The sequence below is a fragment of the Fusarium flagelliforme genome (assembly GCF_020744385.1).
Source record: "Fusarium flagelliforme strain FIESC 12 MPI-CAGE-AA-0113 chromosome Unknown B0J16scaffold_2, whole genome shotgun sequence".
In the NCBI taxonomy this organism is placed as follows: Eukaryota; Fungi; Ascomycota; class Sordariomycetes; order Hypocreales; family Nectriaceae; genus Fusarium; species Fusarium flagelliforme.
In genome coordinates this window covers 3,003,350-3,020,302 of record NW_025763504.1, presented here as the reverse complement: position 1 = coordinate 3,020,302, position 16,953 = coordinate 3,003,350, and the positions used below count along the sequence as shown (strand labels likewise).

General features: G+C 50.9%; 7 protein-coding genes across 7 annotated transcripts; 3 read left to right on the top strand and 4 right to left on the bottom strand.

The window, feature by feature from the left end:
* Window positions 1-323: 323 nt before the first annotated feature.
* Window positions 324-4,589, bottom strand: B0J16DRAFT_65171 (uncharacterized protein). The gene is made up of 3 exons (XM_046134234.1): window positions 4,156-4,589; window positions 3,515-4,007; window positions 324-3,460 (listed from the first exon to the last, which is right to left on the bottom strand). The coding sequence occupies exons 1-3, from the start codon at window positions 4,216-4,218 to the stop codon at window positions 408-410; spliced, it is 3,609 nt and encodes a 1,202-aa protein (XP_045986618.1). The 5' UTR covers window positions 4,219-4,589; the 3' UTR covers window positions 324-407.
* A 659-nt stretch (window positions 4,590-5,248) lies between these two features.
* On the bottom strand, window positions 5,249-6,454 carry B0J16DRAFT_65091 (mitochondrial F1-F0 ATP synthase subunit F of fungi-domain-containing protein). Its single transcript, XM_046134232.1, has 5 exons — window positions 6,198-6,454; window positions 6,107-6,121; window positions 5,783-5,933; window positions 5,659-5,724; window positions 5,249-5,597 (listed from the first exon to the last, which is right to left on the bottom strand). Exons 1-5 carry the CDS (start codon window positions 6,243-6,245, stop codon window positions 5,572-5,574), a joined length of 306 nt encoding a protein of 101 aa, XP_045986617.1. The 5' UTR covers window positions 6,246-6,454; the 3' UTR covers window positions 5,249-5,571.
* On the top strand, window positions 6,137-7,393 carry B0J16DRAFT_65096 (ETC complex I subunit conserved region-domain-containing protein). Its single transcript, XM_046134233.1, has 3 exons — window positions 6,137-6,740; window positions 6,805-6,909; window positions 6,976-7,393. Exons 1-3 carry the CDS (start codon window positions 6,562-6,564, stop codon window positions 7,283-7,285), a joined length of 594 nt encoding a protein of 197 aa, XP_045986616.1. The 5' UTR covers window positions 6,137-6,561; the 3' UTR covers window positions 7,286-7,393.
* B0J16DRAFT_65089 (CTLH/CRA C-terminal to lish motif domain-containing protein) lies at window positions 7,360-9,075 on the bottom strand. Its single transcript, XM_046134231.1, has 4 exons — window positions 8,831-9,075; window positions 8,681-8,757; window positions 8,296-8,491; window positions 7,360-8,114 (listed from the first exon to the last, which is right to left on the bottom strand). The coding sequence occupies exons 1-4, from the start codon at window positions 8,831-8,833 to the stop codon at window positions 7,635-7,637; spliced, it is 756 nt and encodes a 251-aa protein (XP_045986615.1). The 5' UTR covers window positions 8,834-9,075; the 3' UTR covers window positions 7,360-7,634.
* Window positions 9,076-9,940: 865 nt separating this feature from the next.
* On the top strand, window positions 9,941-12,356 carry B0J16DRAFT_65001 (uridine kinase family-domain-containing protein). Its single transcript, XM_046134229.1, has 9 exons — window positions 9,941-10,547; window positions 10,602-10,679; window positions 10,748-10,797; window positions 10,868-11,012; window positions 11,070-11,112; window positions 11,169-11,254; window positions 11,304-11,373; window positions 11,422-11,653; window positions 11,703-12,356. Exons 1-9 carry the CDS (start codon window positions 10,347-10,349, stop codon window positions 12,184-12,186), a joined length of 1,389 nt encoding a protein of 462 aa, XP_045986614.1. The 5' UTR covers window positions 9,941-10,346; the 3' UTR covers window positions 12,187-12,356.
* Window positions 12,357-13,067: 711 nt separating this feature from the next.
* On the top strand, window positions 13,068-15,311 carry B0J16DRAFT_394694 (uncharacterized protein; the record flags this gene model as incomplete). The annotated part of the gene is made up of 3 exons (XM_046132144.1): window positions 13,068-14,525; window positions 14,575-15,121; window positions 15,170-15,311. The coding sequence occupies 3 exons, from the start codon at window positions 13,068-13,070 to the stop codon at window positions 15,184-15,186; spliced, it is 2,022 nt and encodes a 673-aa protein (XP_045986613.1). The 3' UTR covers window positions 15,187-15,311.
* Window positions 15,312-15,376: 65 nt separating this feature from the next.
* B0J16DRAFT_282518 (ribosome biogenesis protein Nop53/GLTSCR2) lies at window positions 15,377-16,945 on the bottom strand. The gene is made up of 2 exons (XM_046123965.1): window positions 16,651-16,945; window positions 15,377-16,600 (listed from the first exon to the last, which is right to left on the bottom strand). The coding sequence occupies exons 1-2, from the start codon at window positions 16,803-16,805 to the stop codon at window positions 15,436-15,438; spliced, it is 1,320 nt and encodes a 439-aa protein (XP_045986612.1). The 5' UTR covers window positions 16,806-16,945; the 3' UTR covers window positions 15,377-15,435.
* Between the last annotated feature and the right edge of the window lie 8 nt (window positions 16,946-16,953).

Below are 16,953 nucleotides of genomic sequence, written 5' to 3'. Positions count from 1 at the left end.
TTCTCATCGTTTCCATTAATAGCTAAGCTCGCCCATGTATGCTGGTAATGTGAACGAACAGACCGCCGTTTGCTATAGAAGGGAAAAGAAGAACAAAAAGTAGAAAGGGCGTATTGCGTGCTTGGCCTAAGCATAAGATAAAACAAGTGCCAATACGATGTATGAAGCCTGTATGCAGTATTTGAATACACAGGCGGTATAGGTGAAAGCTCGTTCCAGTGGTATGCTGGTGCAAGCATCGACTAGTGATTTCGTGAATGGGTATGTACTGACTGAGCAAGGAGGCCCAAACATCCACAGAACATGGGTAAACACAAGATGCTCTGCTCATGTTACGTGGTAGAATCACTTTATTGTGATGCTATGCAGTGCATCTCGATGGGGGTCCTCCAGCATGTGCTGATTTCCTAAGCAGTCAACGAGGCCGAATTGTTGCGGCCCCAATCAGAGCCTCGACCACGGTAACTACCACGACCTCCTCGGCTTGAGGTTGGTGTGGGATGCTCGCCTCGCGAACTTGACACATCTCGTTTTCCACCTCGACGTTCATAACCGGAGCCTCGACTCCTGGGGCCACCTCGACTGGACGAGCCTCGGCCGCCTCTAGTTGCGGAAAAGGGTACGGTGACAATCTTGGTCTCCTTCATTTCAGGTAAACGAATTCTCATGGCATTGCCTCCACCTACTACTTCCGCAGCGAAGTAGTATGGTTCCATAACAGTTGACTGAACCGCAAACTTCTTCGGCAACGGCTTGTTTTGTGCCGGCGCTGGCTGCCAAGCGGCTTCAGGAGCTTTGTGAGGTAGTCGGATTTGGGGGAGGGATCCCATTTCCTGTTCTTCGAAACACTCCTCAGCCATAGGCTTGCTGATTGGTGACGGTTTACCCTTAGCGAAGTGAGCTGGGGCATTGTTGCCGGGCAAAGAAACTGTAGCAGAGTCGTGGTGGGCAACCTGATCTAAAGCGCTCTTGCTAGCAGGGTCAACGCCAATTGACCTTTGAGGTGGTGATCTCGAACTTCCAAGCAGGCTGTTGATTCGGTTCTGCCATTTCTCTTGCGATGTCTCGCCAGCTGCCAAGGGGAGACGGTTAGGGCTGACAGGGCCGCGTGCAACATCTTTAAAGCTAGGTGGCTGAGCCCAGCCGAATTGCACGCGACTTGCAGGAGGTTGCGAGGCTGTCATAGATGGTGGCAGTCTCACTACTGGCTGGGGTCGGGGAAGCGATACATGAGGTCGATCCGCATTACCCTCGTAAGCCGGGTGGCCTTCCATGGTGGGTGGCGGAGGGGTTGGTGATTTCGATCGTGATGGCTCATTCTCGTTGGTCCTGTCATAAGAGTCCCTTGTAGGGAAGAATCGTGAAGTGCGACCTTGCGAGGTCGCTGCTCCAGGCATTCCACCAACCGCACCAATGCTAGTAGGGTCCTCGTTTATTTCATCGCCAGCAGCCCTCCAGGGACCAGCAGACTGTGTGTCTTGAGTACCAACAGATTGACGTGTACCATCTCCAGGAGCATGAACCTGGCGCCAGGTATTCTTGATAACCGGTTGAGCATCTTCGAGGGTTAGACCGCGCTCAGCGAGTTGTCGATCACGCTCAGCCTTCTCAGCTAATCGCTCAGCGCTCAACTTTCTATCATTCTCACTAACAGCGTTGATCCCCCATTTGCTCGCTACGTCAGATCCTGGTGGGGGACGAGGGCCGGAGGCACCGTACCGCGCAGGTCCAGAACCAATAGGCGCCGGAGGCTGTTGTCGACCTTGTGGAGGCTGTTGTGAAGCATGAGGAGGAGCAATAGGTGACGGTCCCTTGCTTCCTTGGGAACCTGGGCGGTTATCCAAAGGCAAGCGGCCAATATCCGTGTTGAAAGTACCGTTGCCAAGGCCTCGGTCATTGTTAGGGGAGCCCCAGACATTTCGAGCCGTTGGCTGCGAACCTGTACCCCAGGTCGAAACGGCTCGGTCCTGCCTTGAAGCTGCAGCTGCTCCCCAAAGCTCAGTGGGCTTAGCTTCCTGGCTATGTGATACGCGCCTGGCAGCGGCTCCAGGGCCTTGGGGAGAGTGACCTATCTTACCATCGAGGTCCTGCGGTTGCTGTAGAGTAGCTGAGTGATCGCCATCCGTTTGGGCCTGGGTCGGGGTTTGTGTCGGCTCTCCGGGGCTCTCTCGCTGTTGAATATGTGTAGGGTGCACAACCTCCTCGGACTTATCTGCAGACTCCTTCTTCTCAGTCTTCTTCTCGGGTGCAGGTCCCATGGCATCCAGCTTCTTCTGAATGCGCTCTCTGCGCTCAGCTTCTTCACGAGCTTCTTCCTCCTGTCGTCGCTTTCTAGCCAACTCAACGCGTTCTCGCATGAGCTTCTTCTGATATTCGACCTCATCGCCGGCAGGGTGAACTGGAGGGGGCGGTCCAGCAACTTGCTCTGGGGGAGGCCCGTTGTGGTGTGGTTGCGCAAAAGCGGGATTGGGGGAAGCGCGGGGAGGCATCCAATTAGCTTGATGCTGTCCCCTTGGCGGTCCATGTGCTGAGGTTGAGAGGTTTGGCGATAAAGGACTGTCAACAGAGCCAACAAAAGACGGTCTACGAGCATCATGTAGTTCTGGAGGAGGAAGCGACCCGTCGCCTCCTTTGTTCATGCGCACGAACGAGCCACTTCCACCGCTGACATTAGAAGATCCTCGTCGTCTACCAAAAGGAGGTTCTTGGGTGTTTCTGTTCGCTTGGAACGCGCCAGAGGGCTCGGCTGGGTAATCCGGTTGAGGTGGTCGTTGTAACAAAGATGGATGGTGCCTGGGATGCTGCTCCATTCTCATCGAACCACGTCGATTGTCTTGCACAGGCTCATAGCGTCCAGAGTGGGAGTTATACAACTCCCGGTTTCCATGGGGTGCGCTATCTCTCCATGCATGTCGGTTAAAGTCATCGGCTGCGATCTCCTTGGGTGGAGGAGGCGTCATGCCTTTGTTGAAAGGTGGTCTAGCAAGGCTGGCGTTCTCCGTAATCGGTGACGCCTTTTCAACAGGAGGCAATGTCGCCCACGGAGATTTGACCGGTGCCGGAGGTGCTGGGGGTTTGGCAACAAGAGTTGGCTTATCCTGAGAGCCGCTCTTCAACACAAGTCCCTTACCTTGGGCAAGATTACTCGATTTCGTTAATGGGGAGCTGACAGATATCGGAGGAGCTGGAGATCGTGGTTTCTCGAAGGTCTTGCCTTTCGAGGCAACAGATCCACTGTCGGACGGTGGTGGTGGGGGATGTTCATCTGGGTGAGGAAGGGTCGTCTTCGTGCCATCACCCCAGGTGATAGCTTCAGGGGCCCAATCATCGTCATCATCGTCAATGTCTGCCCACTTGTTCTGTCCTTGCGCATCATCTTCGTTCAAGCGACTGGCCATATGAATACCATATTTCTTTAGCTCCTCATCAGTAAACTTTTTGGGTTCAGGGGGAGGTGCAGCTAAATATGAGTTAGTACATCAGGGGTAGAGTTAGTAATGGGAAAACCACATACGTCGATTTTTGTTCCAAACTGCACTTGCATCTGGCACACTACCAGGCTTCCCGCCATTAACACCACCGGAAAGCCGAGGTGATGAGTCTCGCGTGCTGCTACCCGTCTTGGCTATAAGTCGAGGTCGCGAGGAAGACAGGGTGGCCGAGCTTGTTGGGGGGGTACTAGAGCCGGCAGGCTGCTTCTCAGCGACCTTGGCTGAAGCACTGTTGGCGGCCGCTTTCGTCGCAAGGAAGGTCTTGTTGACAGAGACAGATTTAAATGTAGCAGGTTTCTTAACCGTTGAGCCTGCGCGACCATGCCCTTTGTCTTCATCCTTGCTCTTTGAACCATCTGCACGCGATGCCTCCGTATCTGACCCTCCGCTGGCACTAGCATCGGCGGAAGTAAGTTGATCTTCGACACTCGTAATGTGCTTGTTCTCAATATCATCGTTGCCGGCACTGCCATTCAAATTCGAGCGGACGGGGTCGACATTATGAGCGTCGGGCGCCTAAGTTCATGAGAAAGTATGTTAGTAAGGCTCCATAGCTCTGGTAGCTCGAACTCTCGGCTCAAATAAACAATGAAGAGCCAAAGTTTGAGGTCAAACCCCGGCCGTTGCAAACGGCCATGAAAATAACGGACAAGATAAAACCTACAGGCTGGGACTGAGAGGCAGTGGCATCGGCAGCTTTATCAACGGCAGCCTCTGTTGCCATCATACGTCGTAAGAATGCGCCGGTCGTGTGGTAAGCGAAAGAAGCCCTCGAAATGAGTTTCTCCGCCTAGTCTCCTTATACTTCGGTCGGACTAGCGTTTAAAAAGGTGGACGAAATGTCGTATCTCGAAGTCAGGATCAGCTGCGACAAGTCACCGCGGGGCGGGGAGAGAGAGATGTCGAGTTGCGGGGGAGACGAGGGGATATTTCGGATATAAAGGGCCGATCGTCGTTCGGGCGCAATGTAGCGAGAATGGTGCTCGATCCGAAGTCGCGTGGGAGGAAATATGAGGGAGGGAGGGAATCACCAAACTGCAGTGCGTGTCAGTTACGAGGTGTAAGGTGAGGTTTCAATGTACCCGGAGTAACTGCGGCTGAAGGCGTTGTGATGTGGAAGGCAGAGGGACGGCCAGTTTTCAGCACGATGTTGGGGGCTGGGATAGGTCTAGCGCTCAAATGACAGGGGGCTGACATTGGCCAGCAGGTCCCGTCAATCCATTAAGTCGCTCCCGGTCCCTGGCAGCCAGTGGCAGGGCTGTCACAGCTGCCAGCTGTAAGGCCTGGAGCTTAGGGGATTCTTCAGGGCTTCCATGTCTAAGTTACGATTGGATTATCATCAAGCATGGAGCCGTATGACTCGACCGGCAATGCAGCCTGACCAAAACGAGTCAGATTGGCATGATCCTGAACTAGCAAAAGCAATGTGAATAACATTCAGGAGACTCACGGGATTTGTTCCGCTTGACCTCATTTGCGCCGTCCGTGAAGGTAGGTAAGACAAAAGCTCTAGTTTGAGTCAACTACAAGTGTCCTGTATAACATTGGTGGCACTTCCTGCGCTTCCATCAGACCAGACGTCATATAACGGTTCTGGAGCTCAGAATCAAAGGCTGGTTCCAGCCTGGTATGTGCTCTCCAAACTGCTGTAACAGAGATGCTAGAACGGTTGAATTTTTGTTGCTGATGTCACATCTCTGTTCATGAGATGGTCATGGCTGAACGTAAGGACCAAACGTCGGTTTCGTCTTATTCACCTTTTCGGGTGAGTTTATGGCCAGAACCTTCCCTGTAAAACACTCACGAGTATCACAAACAAGTGTTACTGAAAACGCTCACAGATAGCATCAGACCATGTACACAAGGGGAAGCTTCCCTAAGCACAGCCAGCTTCATGGGCTTATATAGAGACCAGCACATAACCAAAACGTGATAGTAGTGTCACTTCACTTGCTTGTTAGAGATACATAGGGAAGCTAAGTCGCGTATTCGACCGCGAAGTTTCCGGAGTTTATATGTACACGACCCCCGCTCCCTCTCACACAATGATCCGTCTAAGGTATCGAAAAGCCACTATTGCTTAGTGGGCGTTGTTCTTGTGGTGGCCTAAGTAATTCCTGCGTTAGCAAACAATATTCATTCCCAATTTCATCCCAGAGATACTTACGAAGGTGGAAGTAGTAGTTCTGGACGTAACCGATGCTGACAAGGAAGACAATCAGGTGAATGATAGCTATACAATAAAGTCAGAATCCGTAAATCATGTTCGTCTCGAAATTGGGTATCCGTACGCTTGGCAGTAGGGTTCTTGCCGAAGTGCTTGGCCTGGTATCGGCCGAGGAGACCCTTAGCCTTGACCTCGGGGGCGGCACCTCGGGGAAGCTTCTCGTAGAAGCTGACGACACGCTGCATGCGGATGGCATCAGGAGCGGCGCCAATGGCCTGTGGTGAATCGAACTCGGTCAGCCTTCCAAATCTTCGTCATGGTGGGTTTTCCCTCGCATCGATATCGATCGTCCAGTAAAAAAGTCCTCATCATATCTCGCCCATCCAAAAAGTCGTCGGGATCGAAATCGAAGCTCCAGAGGGAAATAATATCATCGTGTTTTGCGTACCTTGGGAGAAGCGACCTGGATTTGTGGTGTTAGCAACGGAATCAATCGGAGCACCGGGCGTTTGCGCCCATAACCGAAGGGGCTCGCTCACCTTGGGGGGAATGAGCGTCGAGAGCGCTCGGCGGGTGACGAAGCTCATGATGTCGGTGTTTCGGGGGATTCGAGACTCGGGAATTGGTCAATTGCCGCGTTGGGTCCGTCGAGGGTCTGGATGACGCTCAATTAAAGGCTGGAGAATGAGGTTCTGTCGAGATGGATCTTGTCCCGCCCAGATTCAGGTTCTTGCCGAAAAGCACTCGTTCCGCGACCTCGGCGAAACTACTGATCCGCTCCACCCAATCAGCAACTCGCTGTTCAAGCTTGCTTCAACCTCAGAATATCGCCGCAGCCCACCATCACTCATTCTAGAAACGTTAAGCCCACCATCGCCAATTGAAAGCTGAAGCCTTGCAATTATGGCCGCCCTCCGATCCCAGAGTGCGGCTCGCATGCTGCGAAGCGCTGTCGCTCCCCGAGTCGCCCTCGCCGGCGCACCTCGACGATTCCAGAGCAACGTCACCTCGGCCACCGGCACCATCACTGGCCCCGTTACCAACGAGCCCGACTACGACATCCAGGCTGACAAGGCTACTTCGTACGACTCCTCGATACGCGATTGAATATTGCCAAATGGAATTGGAGTACTGACAGACCGCCAGTACCTACACCCCCGTCCCTCGAAGTATCCAGGATGGCAGCGAGGAGATCCTTCCCGCCGCTACTATCTCAGGCGCTCCCATGGAGCTCCAGGCCCGAACAGTTCGGTTCGTCAACACCACATGAGAATTCGATTTCGCCGTACAAGTACTCGGAGCTAACAACAACGATAGCATCTACCAGGAGGCCAAGCCCGCTACGCAGTCTGGTGACTGGCGCGGTCGCCGCTGGCGAATGGACTGGGACATTCTCCCTAAGGAACACCGATGGGAGAACCCTTTGATCGGCTGGCAATCTTCGGGCGATTTCATGCAGGGCACTCACATCAACTTCGGAAGCAAGGAGGACGCCATTCACTTTGCCGAGAAGCAGGGTTACGAATACTTCGTTCAGGAACCCAACTCTCGCAAGTTTGCTCCCAAGGCATATGCCAACAACTTCCTGTACTCTGCCAGGAAGCTCAAGCACATCAGGACGAAATAGACGGCTTAGACAGTCTGGCTCTCATGTAAATATGTTTTATTTTTAAAGGCTCATTTTCGTTGTGTTTCAGGATCAATGTCCGATATATGATTGTATAGAAATCACCGATGTAGAACACCATGTATCAGCTCATGATTCATTATTTTCCCGAATGCTATGGGTTCTGACGGTGTGGTAGACGACCACTATCAAGTCGCTCCAAACACCAATGCCTGATGCTGATTTTGCACTCTAATCCTTACCAGGATAAAAACATTAACCCAAACGCCGAGCTAAGAACTGTTACGATAACCAGCACTTTACCACTTAACCAGACTAGTCTGACCATATTTTCAGGTCGGATATTATGTCACGTTGTAATCATGGGGTCGTGGCCGTTGCCTGCCTGGGAAGTCATTCTACCATGCCCAGACAGGTCGGTATTCAAGCCAAGTTCCAGATACTCTGGGATACTTTTGCCCTTGTCGCGAGCAATATTTTCGGCCCAGACGCGCATTCTCACTAGCTGGCGGATTGCCGATTCGCGTCTTTGCGATTGGCGTTCCAGGATCGCACGGTTGACGTTATCAGCTACTTCTAAGCGGAGTTCTGGCTTCAACAAAGCTGCTAGTTCCGGCTCAAGATTGTCAGAGGGGAACATGAGCAATGACATGGTTTTCTCGAGATCTCCGAGAAACTTCTGGTTTGTTGGTGCTCTGGGGCCCAGCTGCTCGGTGGCAAACTTGAGCGCAGGCCCAATATCGCTGCCAGGCGTATTACAAGTACGAATGAGTTCGACAAGTTGAAGTCGCAGCAGCGAAAAATGCAATGCTTTGTCTTCATCTAGAATCTTTTTGTCGAGTCAGCGACGGTTCGGTCAAGAATGGGTGGTAAAAAGAGTGAATAGTGAGGACAATCATAAAAAAGTGGTTGTTTCTCATCAAAGGCCCGAAGGCTCTATGAGTGGTGCATGTAAAACTCGAGTTCTAATCATATAGGCATAGGGTGTAGCTTGCTGGGAAAGTTCTTACCTCTGGATCAAAATCATTCAGTGTTTCAATAGCTGTTTGGATGTTGCCGCTATGTATACAATTCTGGATCTCCTGTCTGGCAATGATAGACGGGGTCTCTTGGTGAGGGGCCAGGTTCGCCTCTTTGGAGAAATTGGCTGCCGCGTTAGGATAGCCCTCCATAGTGAGGTAATCCAGGATCAATGCATTGATATCACTGTTGAAATCGTTAGCAACTGTTGATATAACATAACTGCAGAAACGAAATGTAGATTGGTGATTTCAGACAAGAAGATTGATATCGTATCTCCGCATTATATATTCTAGGAGAGATTCCCATTGATAGTGCGATCATCACTTCACCAGGGGGCATAGTGTAGGGGTAGGAGAGGGGGTTGTATCGTACCTTTTAGGAGACTTCACATCTTCAACACGCCTATCAAAGGCATGCTTGGATGGAGTAGCTGTAGAAGCAGATGACGTCTGATTCTCGAGTCAGCGCCCAGCTTTACAGAAAGCTTGGGCTGAAGCTCGGCTTGCCAACAATAAAGCTCACCATTTTGATCAAATATCCCAACCACACGACACGTTTCGTTTCGACTCGAAGCTTGAACAGAAACTGTTAATCGACGGTACGATGGAGAAGCAATAGCCGAATGGAGGCTGGTCAGCGATTCAGCGCATGGAGAATCGAGCCCAAAGATCTTTTGTTAAGATCTGAATGATGCTGGCAGAAAACTTTTCTGAGCGATGTAAAGAAAAGAAAAAGAGAAGAAAGTTGATGGAAGATGGGAAGAGAAGAAAAGATGATTGGGGGCTGGAGGAAAAGAAGCCCCGAGTCGTGGGTCAAAAACCTGCAGCCTCATTACAGGGTTTGGCAGCCAATCACGAGGCCGTCATGGTCCACCAGAGCTCATGCCCTGTGTGCCTCAGGTCTCCATTGATGACCGCCCCGCCAGAGACGAAAGCAGCAGCAGCGCTGCGGGGGAGGCTTGGGTTAGGGTGTCAGAAGAATCGACCGCTGAGAGCAAAAAAGACAAAATAAGATGGTCGTCTTATGCTGACTTGAACCTGCATCCAGACTACTTTATTTTTACTTCCTAAGTCTCGATGAACAGCTTTTCTTTACCCACTCGACTTGGTCCCTGAAGATGAGCTACCGATACAGTTCGTGGGCGGTTGATGCCGCGGCTTAGCCCATCCATCTCGTCGCACTGCTTTTGTCAATATCAACGTGGGTTGTTCAAGCATTACTTCCCATGATATGACCCTCATGACAACTAGATGTGACAGTTTTCAACTCAATAGCCAGAGGGATACCGATAAAAGCTACCAGTTTCCAATCAAAACACACGTCGTCATGGTCATGGTACCGTAATCCAGACAGGGCGAATGTCTGGAGCCAAGCCACGCTGCCTTCAGCAGAGGTCACCATGGCATCGAGCTAGAGGCGTGATGGCTACGGACACGGTAGAGCAGGACAGGACTAGACCTAGCTTATCTCTTGTACAGTAGCATTTTGGATCGTGCGGAGAATGCAATGCGCCTTCGGCCATCGCCGTCTTTCGATAGATACCAGCCAGATATGAGGAGAACCCTGAAGAGGTCAGGTCGATCGTCAAAAGCGAGAGCAGGGCCTGCCTGAGCTTAGCTGATCATCCCTCTTTCACTCTTGCTTTACCGCCAACTTTATCTATATATCTATCCACTTACTTACTTTATATATCGTCAACAACAGCTCCTCCTCCAACTTTTCACTGAAGCTCTTGTCCTGTCTCTGTTCCCGCTTCTTGCTGGCCCTCTGTGGATCACACACGCGACAGGGCCGTGCTCAAGCTACTCCACCAAAGAACGGGCGAGAGCCAAACCCTCAAATTCGAAGTTTGAAGGCGCCGCACTGCCCTTACAGCTCGTGGACATTGCAGGGCTAGTTTTCGGAGAGGAGAGTTTTTGTAGCTCTTCTACTGTCGAACCGTACATCGGCCCTTTGTTTATCCAAAGCCTCTTTACTTTTTTAACTTCTCAGCCAAAGTCAGGGTGACGGTGACCTCATCGAGAACTAGCCCACCGCAATGTCCGCCTCTCCAATCCCTGAAACCAATGGCGGCGGACTCGAGAGTCATGTCACGGTTCAGAAGCGAGCCTACTATTCACCTCCTTGGGCCGATGTCAGCATTATCGGTGTCGCGGGTAGCTCTGGCTCGGGCAAGTCGACCTTGTCCCAGGCTATCGTCAAGAAGCTGAACCTACCCTGGGTCGTTATTTTGTCCATGGCATGAAACCCTTGAAAACTTATATGTTAAACAATATGCTTATTATGTGTCCAGGACTCTTTCTATAAGACCTTGACTCCCGCGCAGTCTAAGATGGCTTTTGCCAATGAACATGACTTTGACTCTCCTGATGTATGCTTTTTGTCTTGCATGTAAAGATATGAAATCTTGGGGCAGTAACTGATGGTCTGCTTATATAGGCCATCGACTTCGATGTTCTGGTTGAGAAGCTAAGGGATCTCAAAGCTGGGTACGTCTAGCTGCCAACAGCTCTGTCCGCGGCATCAAGAAACTCGACTGACGTTTCATCATACTCACAGAAAGCGGGCTGAGATCCCCGTCTATTCTTTTGCGAAGCACGCACGACTGGAACATACAACATCCATCTACTCACCTCACGTACTTGTCCTAGAGGGTATCTTTGCTCTATATGACCCCCGAGTAATTGAGCTGCTTGATATGGGTGTAAGTTCAAGCTGCTGCAAATCCCTGTAAAGTGGTCTGGCTCTGACCATTAATTAGATTTACTGTGAAGCTGATGCAGACACATGCTTATCACGAAGACGTAAGTTCTAGATGTATTGCGGCTGTTATGGAAAGGTCGCTGATCAATCATGATAGTTGTGCGTGATGTGCGGGAACGTGGTCGAGATATCGAGGGTATCATCAAGCAGTGGTTCGGCTTTGTCAAGCCAAACTTTGAAAAGGTACATCTGCCGCCTCAGGAATGTCAGCATTTCACTAAAAACTTCCCAGTTTGTTGAGCCACAACGCAAGGTGGCCGACTTGATCGTGCCGAGAGGTATCGAGAACAGAGTTGCCCTTGGTGAGTGTTGTCCTTGATGTGAAGGTATCCCATGGCTGATGTTTGTAGATATGATGGTTCAGTTTGTCGAGAAGAAGCTATTCGAAAAGTCAAGACATCACCGAGAGGCCCTGTCCAGACTTGAGGCCGCAAGTAAGGATTCGCCTCTGTCTGATCGGGTCGTGGTTTTGAACGACACACGACAACTCAAGTTTATGAACACCATCCTCCAGGACATCGACACTGACCCTGAGGACTTTATTTTCTACTTTGATAGACTGGCTAGCTTGATCATCGAACAGTAAGAAAACGATGAGACAAAAGACTGGGCAATTGCTAACATAGTAAAGGGCTCTTAACAACGCCCACTTCGAGGCCAAGAAGATCATCACACCCCAAGGATACGAATACAAGGGTCTCGTGTCAACAGGTGAAGTCTGCGCCGTTATCGTACTCCGAGGAGGATCAGCATTCGAACCGGCACTACGAAAGACGATTCCAGACTGCCGAACAGGCCGACTTCTCATTCAGTCTGATTACTCAACGGGAGAGCCGGAACTTCACTACTTGCGACTGCCTGATGATATCGCAAGCCAAGAGAGCGTCTTGCTACTCGACACCCAAATGGCTACCGGTGGTGCTGCCTTGATGGCGGTGCAGGTCTTGGTCGACCACGGTGTGCAGCAGGATCGCATCGTCTTGGCGACATACTCGGCAGGCAAGGTCGGTCTTCACAGATTGACATCTGTATTCCCAGAGATTACTGTGGTGGTATGCAATATGCTCGACTACCAACAGGAACGATGGGTAGAGAAGAGGTATTTCCGTTGCTAGTCTAGTGCTATTGCGTGCATAGTATAGTATAGTATATATCTTTCCACAAAGAATGAGCTCAAAGGCAAGGCATGAGAAGCATACCACGACATAGTCACTACCCTAGATCGAGTCAAGATTGATGGGAAAGTCGGTAGCGGAATGGCCGATGGCTAAGATGCCAGAATATCCGTCAAGCATAAGGAATAAACGAATAACAGTTGCTACGTCAGTTGTCATGTCCCGAGATCCACCATCTGGCATCTCATCAGTAATCGGTTGATAACAAGGATCCATGGGAAAGAAACGGCACTGCTGCAGCTAACAGCAGATCTTGGAAAAAAGAATCCACTCGGTGATACTATTTATTACTTGACGCAATGTCGGCCGAAGCGGCAGCCGACTTATCCGGATGGACAGGTAACCCAATAATTAAAATGCCAATTAGTATTGTATGAGTCGCCTTTGTGATCATGTTCAATGACGAGAAAAGAGTGAAATATTGAGGTTTAAAGTGGTATTCTTCAGTGGAGTAATTTAGCCTATCATGGATTGCCATGGATCGCCAAGAAATGGTATGGTGATGAGCGACAGCTACCTAACCATGACGTAGCTGAACCATCGTGGAGGTACACCACTGTACCTGGACTTTCAGCTGCCAGCCCACGCTATCCCTGGTTGTACAGCTCCGTAAACGGGACAGATCCATTGAATGCATTACACAATAGTAGCATCCATCGAAACCAGAAGATACTGGCTTTTCTTCCTTTCCTCTTTTTCTACCAACTTGCACACTCCGTTGAGTGCTCTTTCTCTTGTCTGTTTCCATCGTGTTATGAACCAAGCGTCCAAGCGCTCTTTATCTTTCCTTCCCAACGAATAATTTCAGCTTGGCATAAATCATGCCTGTATCTTCCATGATGGCCGCGCGACTGGCTCGCGCTGGTCAAAGCAGAGCCATCAACAGCTCTCTTCGCATAAAACCATCGCTAACTCCTCGTCCGTCGCAATCGCGAAGCTTCGTTAAGCTCACGGGCGCTTCTCCTTCGATCACCAAAGGTTCCGCAGTAACCAGCCGAGCAACCCGCCAGCTCCCCTCACAATTCTTCGTGCGAAACCTGTCCGGAAAACCACTGCCCCAAGGAAAGTCACGACTTCTTAACTTCTGCTATCGTGCAGCTGCTTGGGTTGGAATTTCGATATCCGTCCTTGGAGTTGGTGTCATTGGTTTTTTCATCTATGATGCGTCTACATATTTCGAGCATCCCAACCAGAGCGATATCGATGTTTCAAAGATTGCCCTGCAACCTCGCAGCGGAGGTAGTAAGAACCTGCCAATTGCCGAAGTATACATCGACGACGATGACACAGAGGAGCACCGTCGTCTAAAGGACAAACCCAGACTGGTTATTCTTGGTGGTGGGTGGGGTGGTGTTGCGCTGCTCAAAGAATTAAACCCGGACGACTATCATGTTACAGTTATCTCGCCAACCAACTACTTCCTTTTCACCCCTATGCTTCCTTCTGCAACAGTTGGAACTCTCGAGTTGCGATCGCTTGTTGAGCCTATTCGAAGAATTCTCTCCCGTGTCAATGGCCACTTCATTCGTGCCAAAGCTGAAGATGTAGACTTTTCGCACAAGATGGTGGAGGTGTCCCAGACTGATGCAAGCGGAAAGGACATCAGATTCTATGTGCCTTACGATAAGCTTGTTGTTGCTGTTGGCTCAACTACCAACCCCCACGGTGTCAAAGGCCTAGAGAATGCTTTCTTCCTCAAGGATATCAACGATGCGCGCAAGATCCGAAATCAGGTCATTCAGAACTTCGAGTTGGCTAATCTGCCTACCTGCCCCGACGAGGAGCGCAAGCGTTTGCTCTCATTCTGTGTCAGTGGTGGTGGTCCCACTGGTGTTGAGTTTGCCGCAGAGCTCTTCGATCTCCTGAACGAGGATCTTACACGACATTTCCCCCGCCTTCTACGAAACGAGATCTCCGTTCATCTTATTCAGAGCCGCAGCCATATTCTCAACACTTACGACGAAACTGTTTCACGATATGCTGAGGACCGATTTGCCCGGGATCAGGTTGATGTCCAGACCAACTCTCGTGTGAAGGAGGTTCTCCCCGACAAGATCATCTTCACACAAAAGCAAGAAGGTGGTGAAACAGTTACCAAGGAGCTCCCTATTGGCTTCTGTCTCTGGTCTACTGGTGTCTCGCAGACTCAGTTCTGCCAAACCCTGGCTGCCAAGCTGGGCAAGAGTCAGACAAACCGACATGCTCTCGAGACCGATACTCACCTCCGTCTCAACGGTTCGCCTATGGGTGATGTCTACGCCATCGGTGATTGCTCCACTGTTCAGAACAATGTCGCCGACCACGTCGTCACTTTCCTTCGCTCCCTAGCCTGGAAGCGAGGCAAGGACCCCGAGACCCTGCAGCTCAGCTTCGCCGACTGGCGCAGTTGCTGAAGATGTCAAAAAGCGATTCCCCCAGGCTGTCGGTCACCTTAAGCGTGTTGATAGGTTGTTTAAGGAGTTCGATAAGGACAAGTCCGGCACCCTTGATTTCGACGAGTTGACACAGCTCCTCCGCAACGTCGACAACAAGCTCACATCTTTGCCCGCAACCGCTCAGCGCGCTCACCAACAAGGGCAGTATCTCGCTCGCAAGTTCAACCGCATGTCGCGCCTACATGAGGGTCTGGACGCCAACGACATCCGCGATGGTGACGTTGATGCAGCCGTCTACAAGGCTTTCGAGTACAAGCATCTCGGTAGTCTTGCTTATGTTGGTAACTCTGCTATCTTTGACTTGGGCGAGGGTCGAAGCATAGCCGGTGGCCTTTGGGCCGTCTATGCTTGGCGATCTGTCTATTTTGCGCAGAGCGTGAGTCTACGAACACGACTCTTGATGGCTATGGATTGGACCAAGCGAGGTCTTTTTGGACGTGGTTCGTATCCTCCTCTTCCCTCTCTGTGAACATCGCTGACATGAACAGATCTTATGAGCTTCTAACCAATTTTCTTCCCTTACGATATGATTAATATGCTGCCTTTCTAGATTCAGTGGCGTTGGAGCTTAGTATGGAGGTATTAGATGCGTTGCAAAAGAATATGTTGCTAGACGTGAATCTGCGATGTAGGAATCATATGTCTGGATTCAGTCAAGGGAGTTGCTCACGGTGCGTTCTGGGCTCAATATTTGTAGCAAAAAGTCGCAATATTATTTTCTCGCTAAATCTCCCGGACGCCGGTCTACCGTCTATTATATCTTGAAGTCCTTGTATGTCCACTTCTCCGTGTACTTGCCCTTGGCCTGCTTGTGGAAGGGAATGTGTCTCCTGCTCTCGACCTTTCCGCGCACCATCAGACTTCGGTATCTGTCTCGAAGCAAGTTACCCTCGGGCTTCAGTCGTCGCAGTGAATCCTCCAGCTCATCTGGAAGGACCAGCTCAAGATCGTGCTGGGGAAGCTTGTACTTGCCAAGCTGCTTGCGTCGCAACTTCTCCTCGCGGAGTTCGTCGATGGGGTCGGCTGAGTCGTCGTCTTTGGAAACGAGGGCCTTGTTGCGTTCCTTTTCCTCAATTTCCTCGGCAATCTCCCTGATGCGCTGCTCTTGGCGGCGCTGGGCCTTGATGGCAGCCTTTTGCTTTAGAAGCTGCTCTTCCTCCTTGCGACGCTTAATACGGTTGCGCTGAGTTTGTGTCTTTCTCTGTGGGCGCTTGACAGATGGCTTGCTGTCCTCGGCACCACTCTGGAGTCCTTCCCATTCGGAATCTTCCTCCCACTCTGAAAGGTTGGCGCGAGCCTCGGCGGCCTCTGCTTCAGCTGCTGATCGGGCGGCAGCCTCTTGCTTCTCTCGCTCCCGCTCTTCCTGTTCGAGACGTTGCTTCTCGGCCTCGAGGGCCTTCTCCTTCTCCTCTTCTAGACGCTCACTGTAGTCCGTGAAATCAGGGTTGTAACTGTATGCTCCACCAGGCTTGAGAACAGCAGGGATCTGCTTTCCACTCTCGAGTAGAGATAGGGGCTCCTTCTTCATCGACTTTGGCACCTTGGGCTTGACCTCCTCGGCCAAGAAGTTGTCGATCTCCTTCTCCTTAGGCGCAGCAGGCATATCCCAGATATCGTAGGTGGCATCCTGTACTTGAACAGTGTTGTCATGTTGGCCGTCGGCAACTCGCTTTAGTCGAGAGAGCTCCTTGTGAGTAACCCAACCGGATTTGTGGCGCTTCGCGGGGAGGATTCCGTCGGTTGTCTTGTCGCCTGGTCGCTTGCGCATAGAGACAGCGGGAACCGGCGATCGAGCATTGATAATCTCGTCGGCCTTGAGACCCTTCTTGATGTGCTTGTTGAACTTCTTTTCGAGAGCAGCATCGCCCTTGACATCGAGCGAGAAGAGTTGTTCCGAAGGTCGCTCCTTGATGACACCACTATTGACGTATTAGCTAGAGATTTAAAGCGCGACAGAATATCATCTTACCCTTGAATAATCTCCTTGTTCAATTCTTCAAGACCCTCCTGGACGTCTGTAACATCAACATTCTTTCTCCACGCCTTCTTGCCCTTTCGCGAAGGCTGGCTATGTTGCTTTGGCGCAGCGCCATTGCCGGCATTCTTGGATTCTAACACAGGCATATTTGCGACTCCTTTCCCAAAAAAGGATTCCTGGTATTGTCGATAAAGAAGAACGAAAATGCTGCTTGTCGATAAAAGTGGTGGGGGACCGATTCTTAATTTTTTAGTGGAGCCGAAAAGTCTCGACCCGCTGCGTCCACAGAAAATA

Coding starts and splice junctions, on each gene's coding strand:
- B0J16DRAFT_65171 (XM_046134234.1), bottom strand. CDS start 4,218: ATGATGGCAACAGAGGCTGCCGTTGATAAAGCTGCCGATGCCACTGCC. Junction 4,008..4,155: donor CTGCCTCTCAGTCCCAGCCT/GTAGGTTTTATC, acceptor TCATGAACTTAG/GCGCCCGACGCTCATAATGT. Junction 3,461..3,514: donor AGTTTGGAACAAAAATCGAC/GTATGTGGTTTT, acceptor ACTCATATTTAG/CTGCACCTCCCCCTGAACCC.
- B0J16DRAFT_65091 (XM_046134232.1), bottom strand. CDS start 6,245: ATGAGCTTCGTCACCCGCCGAGCGCTCTCGACGCTCATTCCCCCCAAG. Junction 5,725..5,782: donor CAAGAACCCTACTGCCAAGC/GTACGGATACCC, acceptor TTTATTGTATAG/CTATCATTCACCTGATTGTC. Junction 5,598..5,658: donor GAACTACTACTTCCACCTTC/GTAAGTATCTCT, acceptor GGAATTACTTAG/GCCACCACAAGAACAACGCC.
- B0J16DRAFT_65096 (XM_046134233.1), top strand. CDS start 6,562: ATGGCCGCCCTCCGATCCCAGAGTGCGGCTCGCATGCTGCGAAGCGCT. Junction 6,741..6,804: donor CAGGCTGACAAGGCTACTTC/GTACGACTCCTC, acceptor ACAGACCGCCAG/TACCTACACCCCCGTCCCTC. Junction 6,910..6,975: donor CTCCAGGCCCGAACAGTTCG/GTTCGTCAACAC, acceptor CAACAACGATAG/CATCTACCAGGAGGCCAAGC.
- B0J16DRAFT_65089 (XM_046134231.1), bottom strand. Junction 8,492..8,680: donor GATGTGAAGTCTCCTAAAAG/GTACGATACAAC, acceptor CGATTTCAACAG/TGATATCAATGCATTGATCC. Junction 8,115..8,295: donor TGAATGATTTTGATCCAGAG/GTAAGAACTTTC, acceptor CTCGACAAAAAG/ATTCTAGATGAAGACAAAGC.
- B0J16DRAFT_65001 (XM_046134229.1), top strand. CDS start 10,347: ATGTCCGCCTCTCCAATCCCTGAAACCAATGGCGGCGGACTCGAGAGT. Junction 10,680..10,747: donor ATGACTTTGACTCTCCTGAT/GTATGCTTTTTG, acceptor CTGCTTATATAG/GCCATCGACTTCGATGTTCT. Junction 11,374..11,421: donor CGAGAACAGAGTTGCCCTTG/GTGAGTGTTGTC, acceptor TGATGTTTGTAG/ATATGATGGTTCAGTTTGTC.
- B0J16DRAFT_282518 (XM_046123965.1), bottom strand. CDS start 16,805: ATGCCTGTGTTAGAATCCAAGAATGCCGGCAATGGCGCTGCGCCAAAG. Junction 16,601..16,650: donor AACAAGGAGATTATTCAAGG/GTAAGATGATAT, acceptor ATACGTCAATAG/TGGTGTCATCAAGGAGCGAC.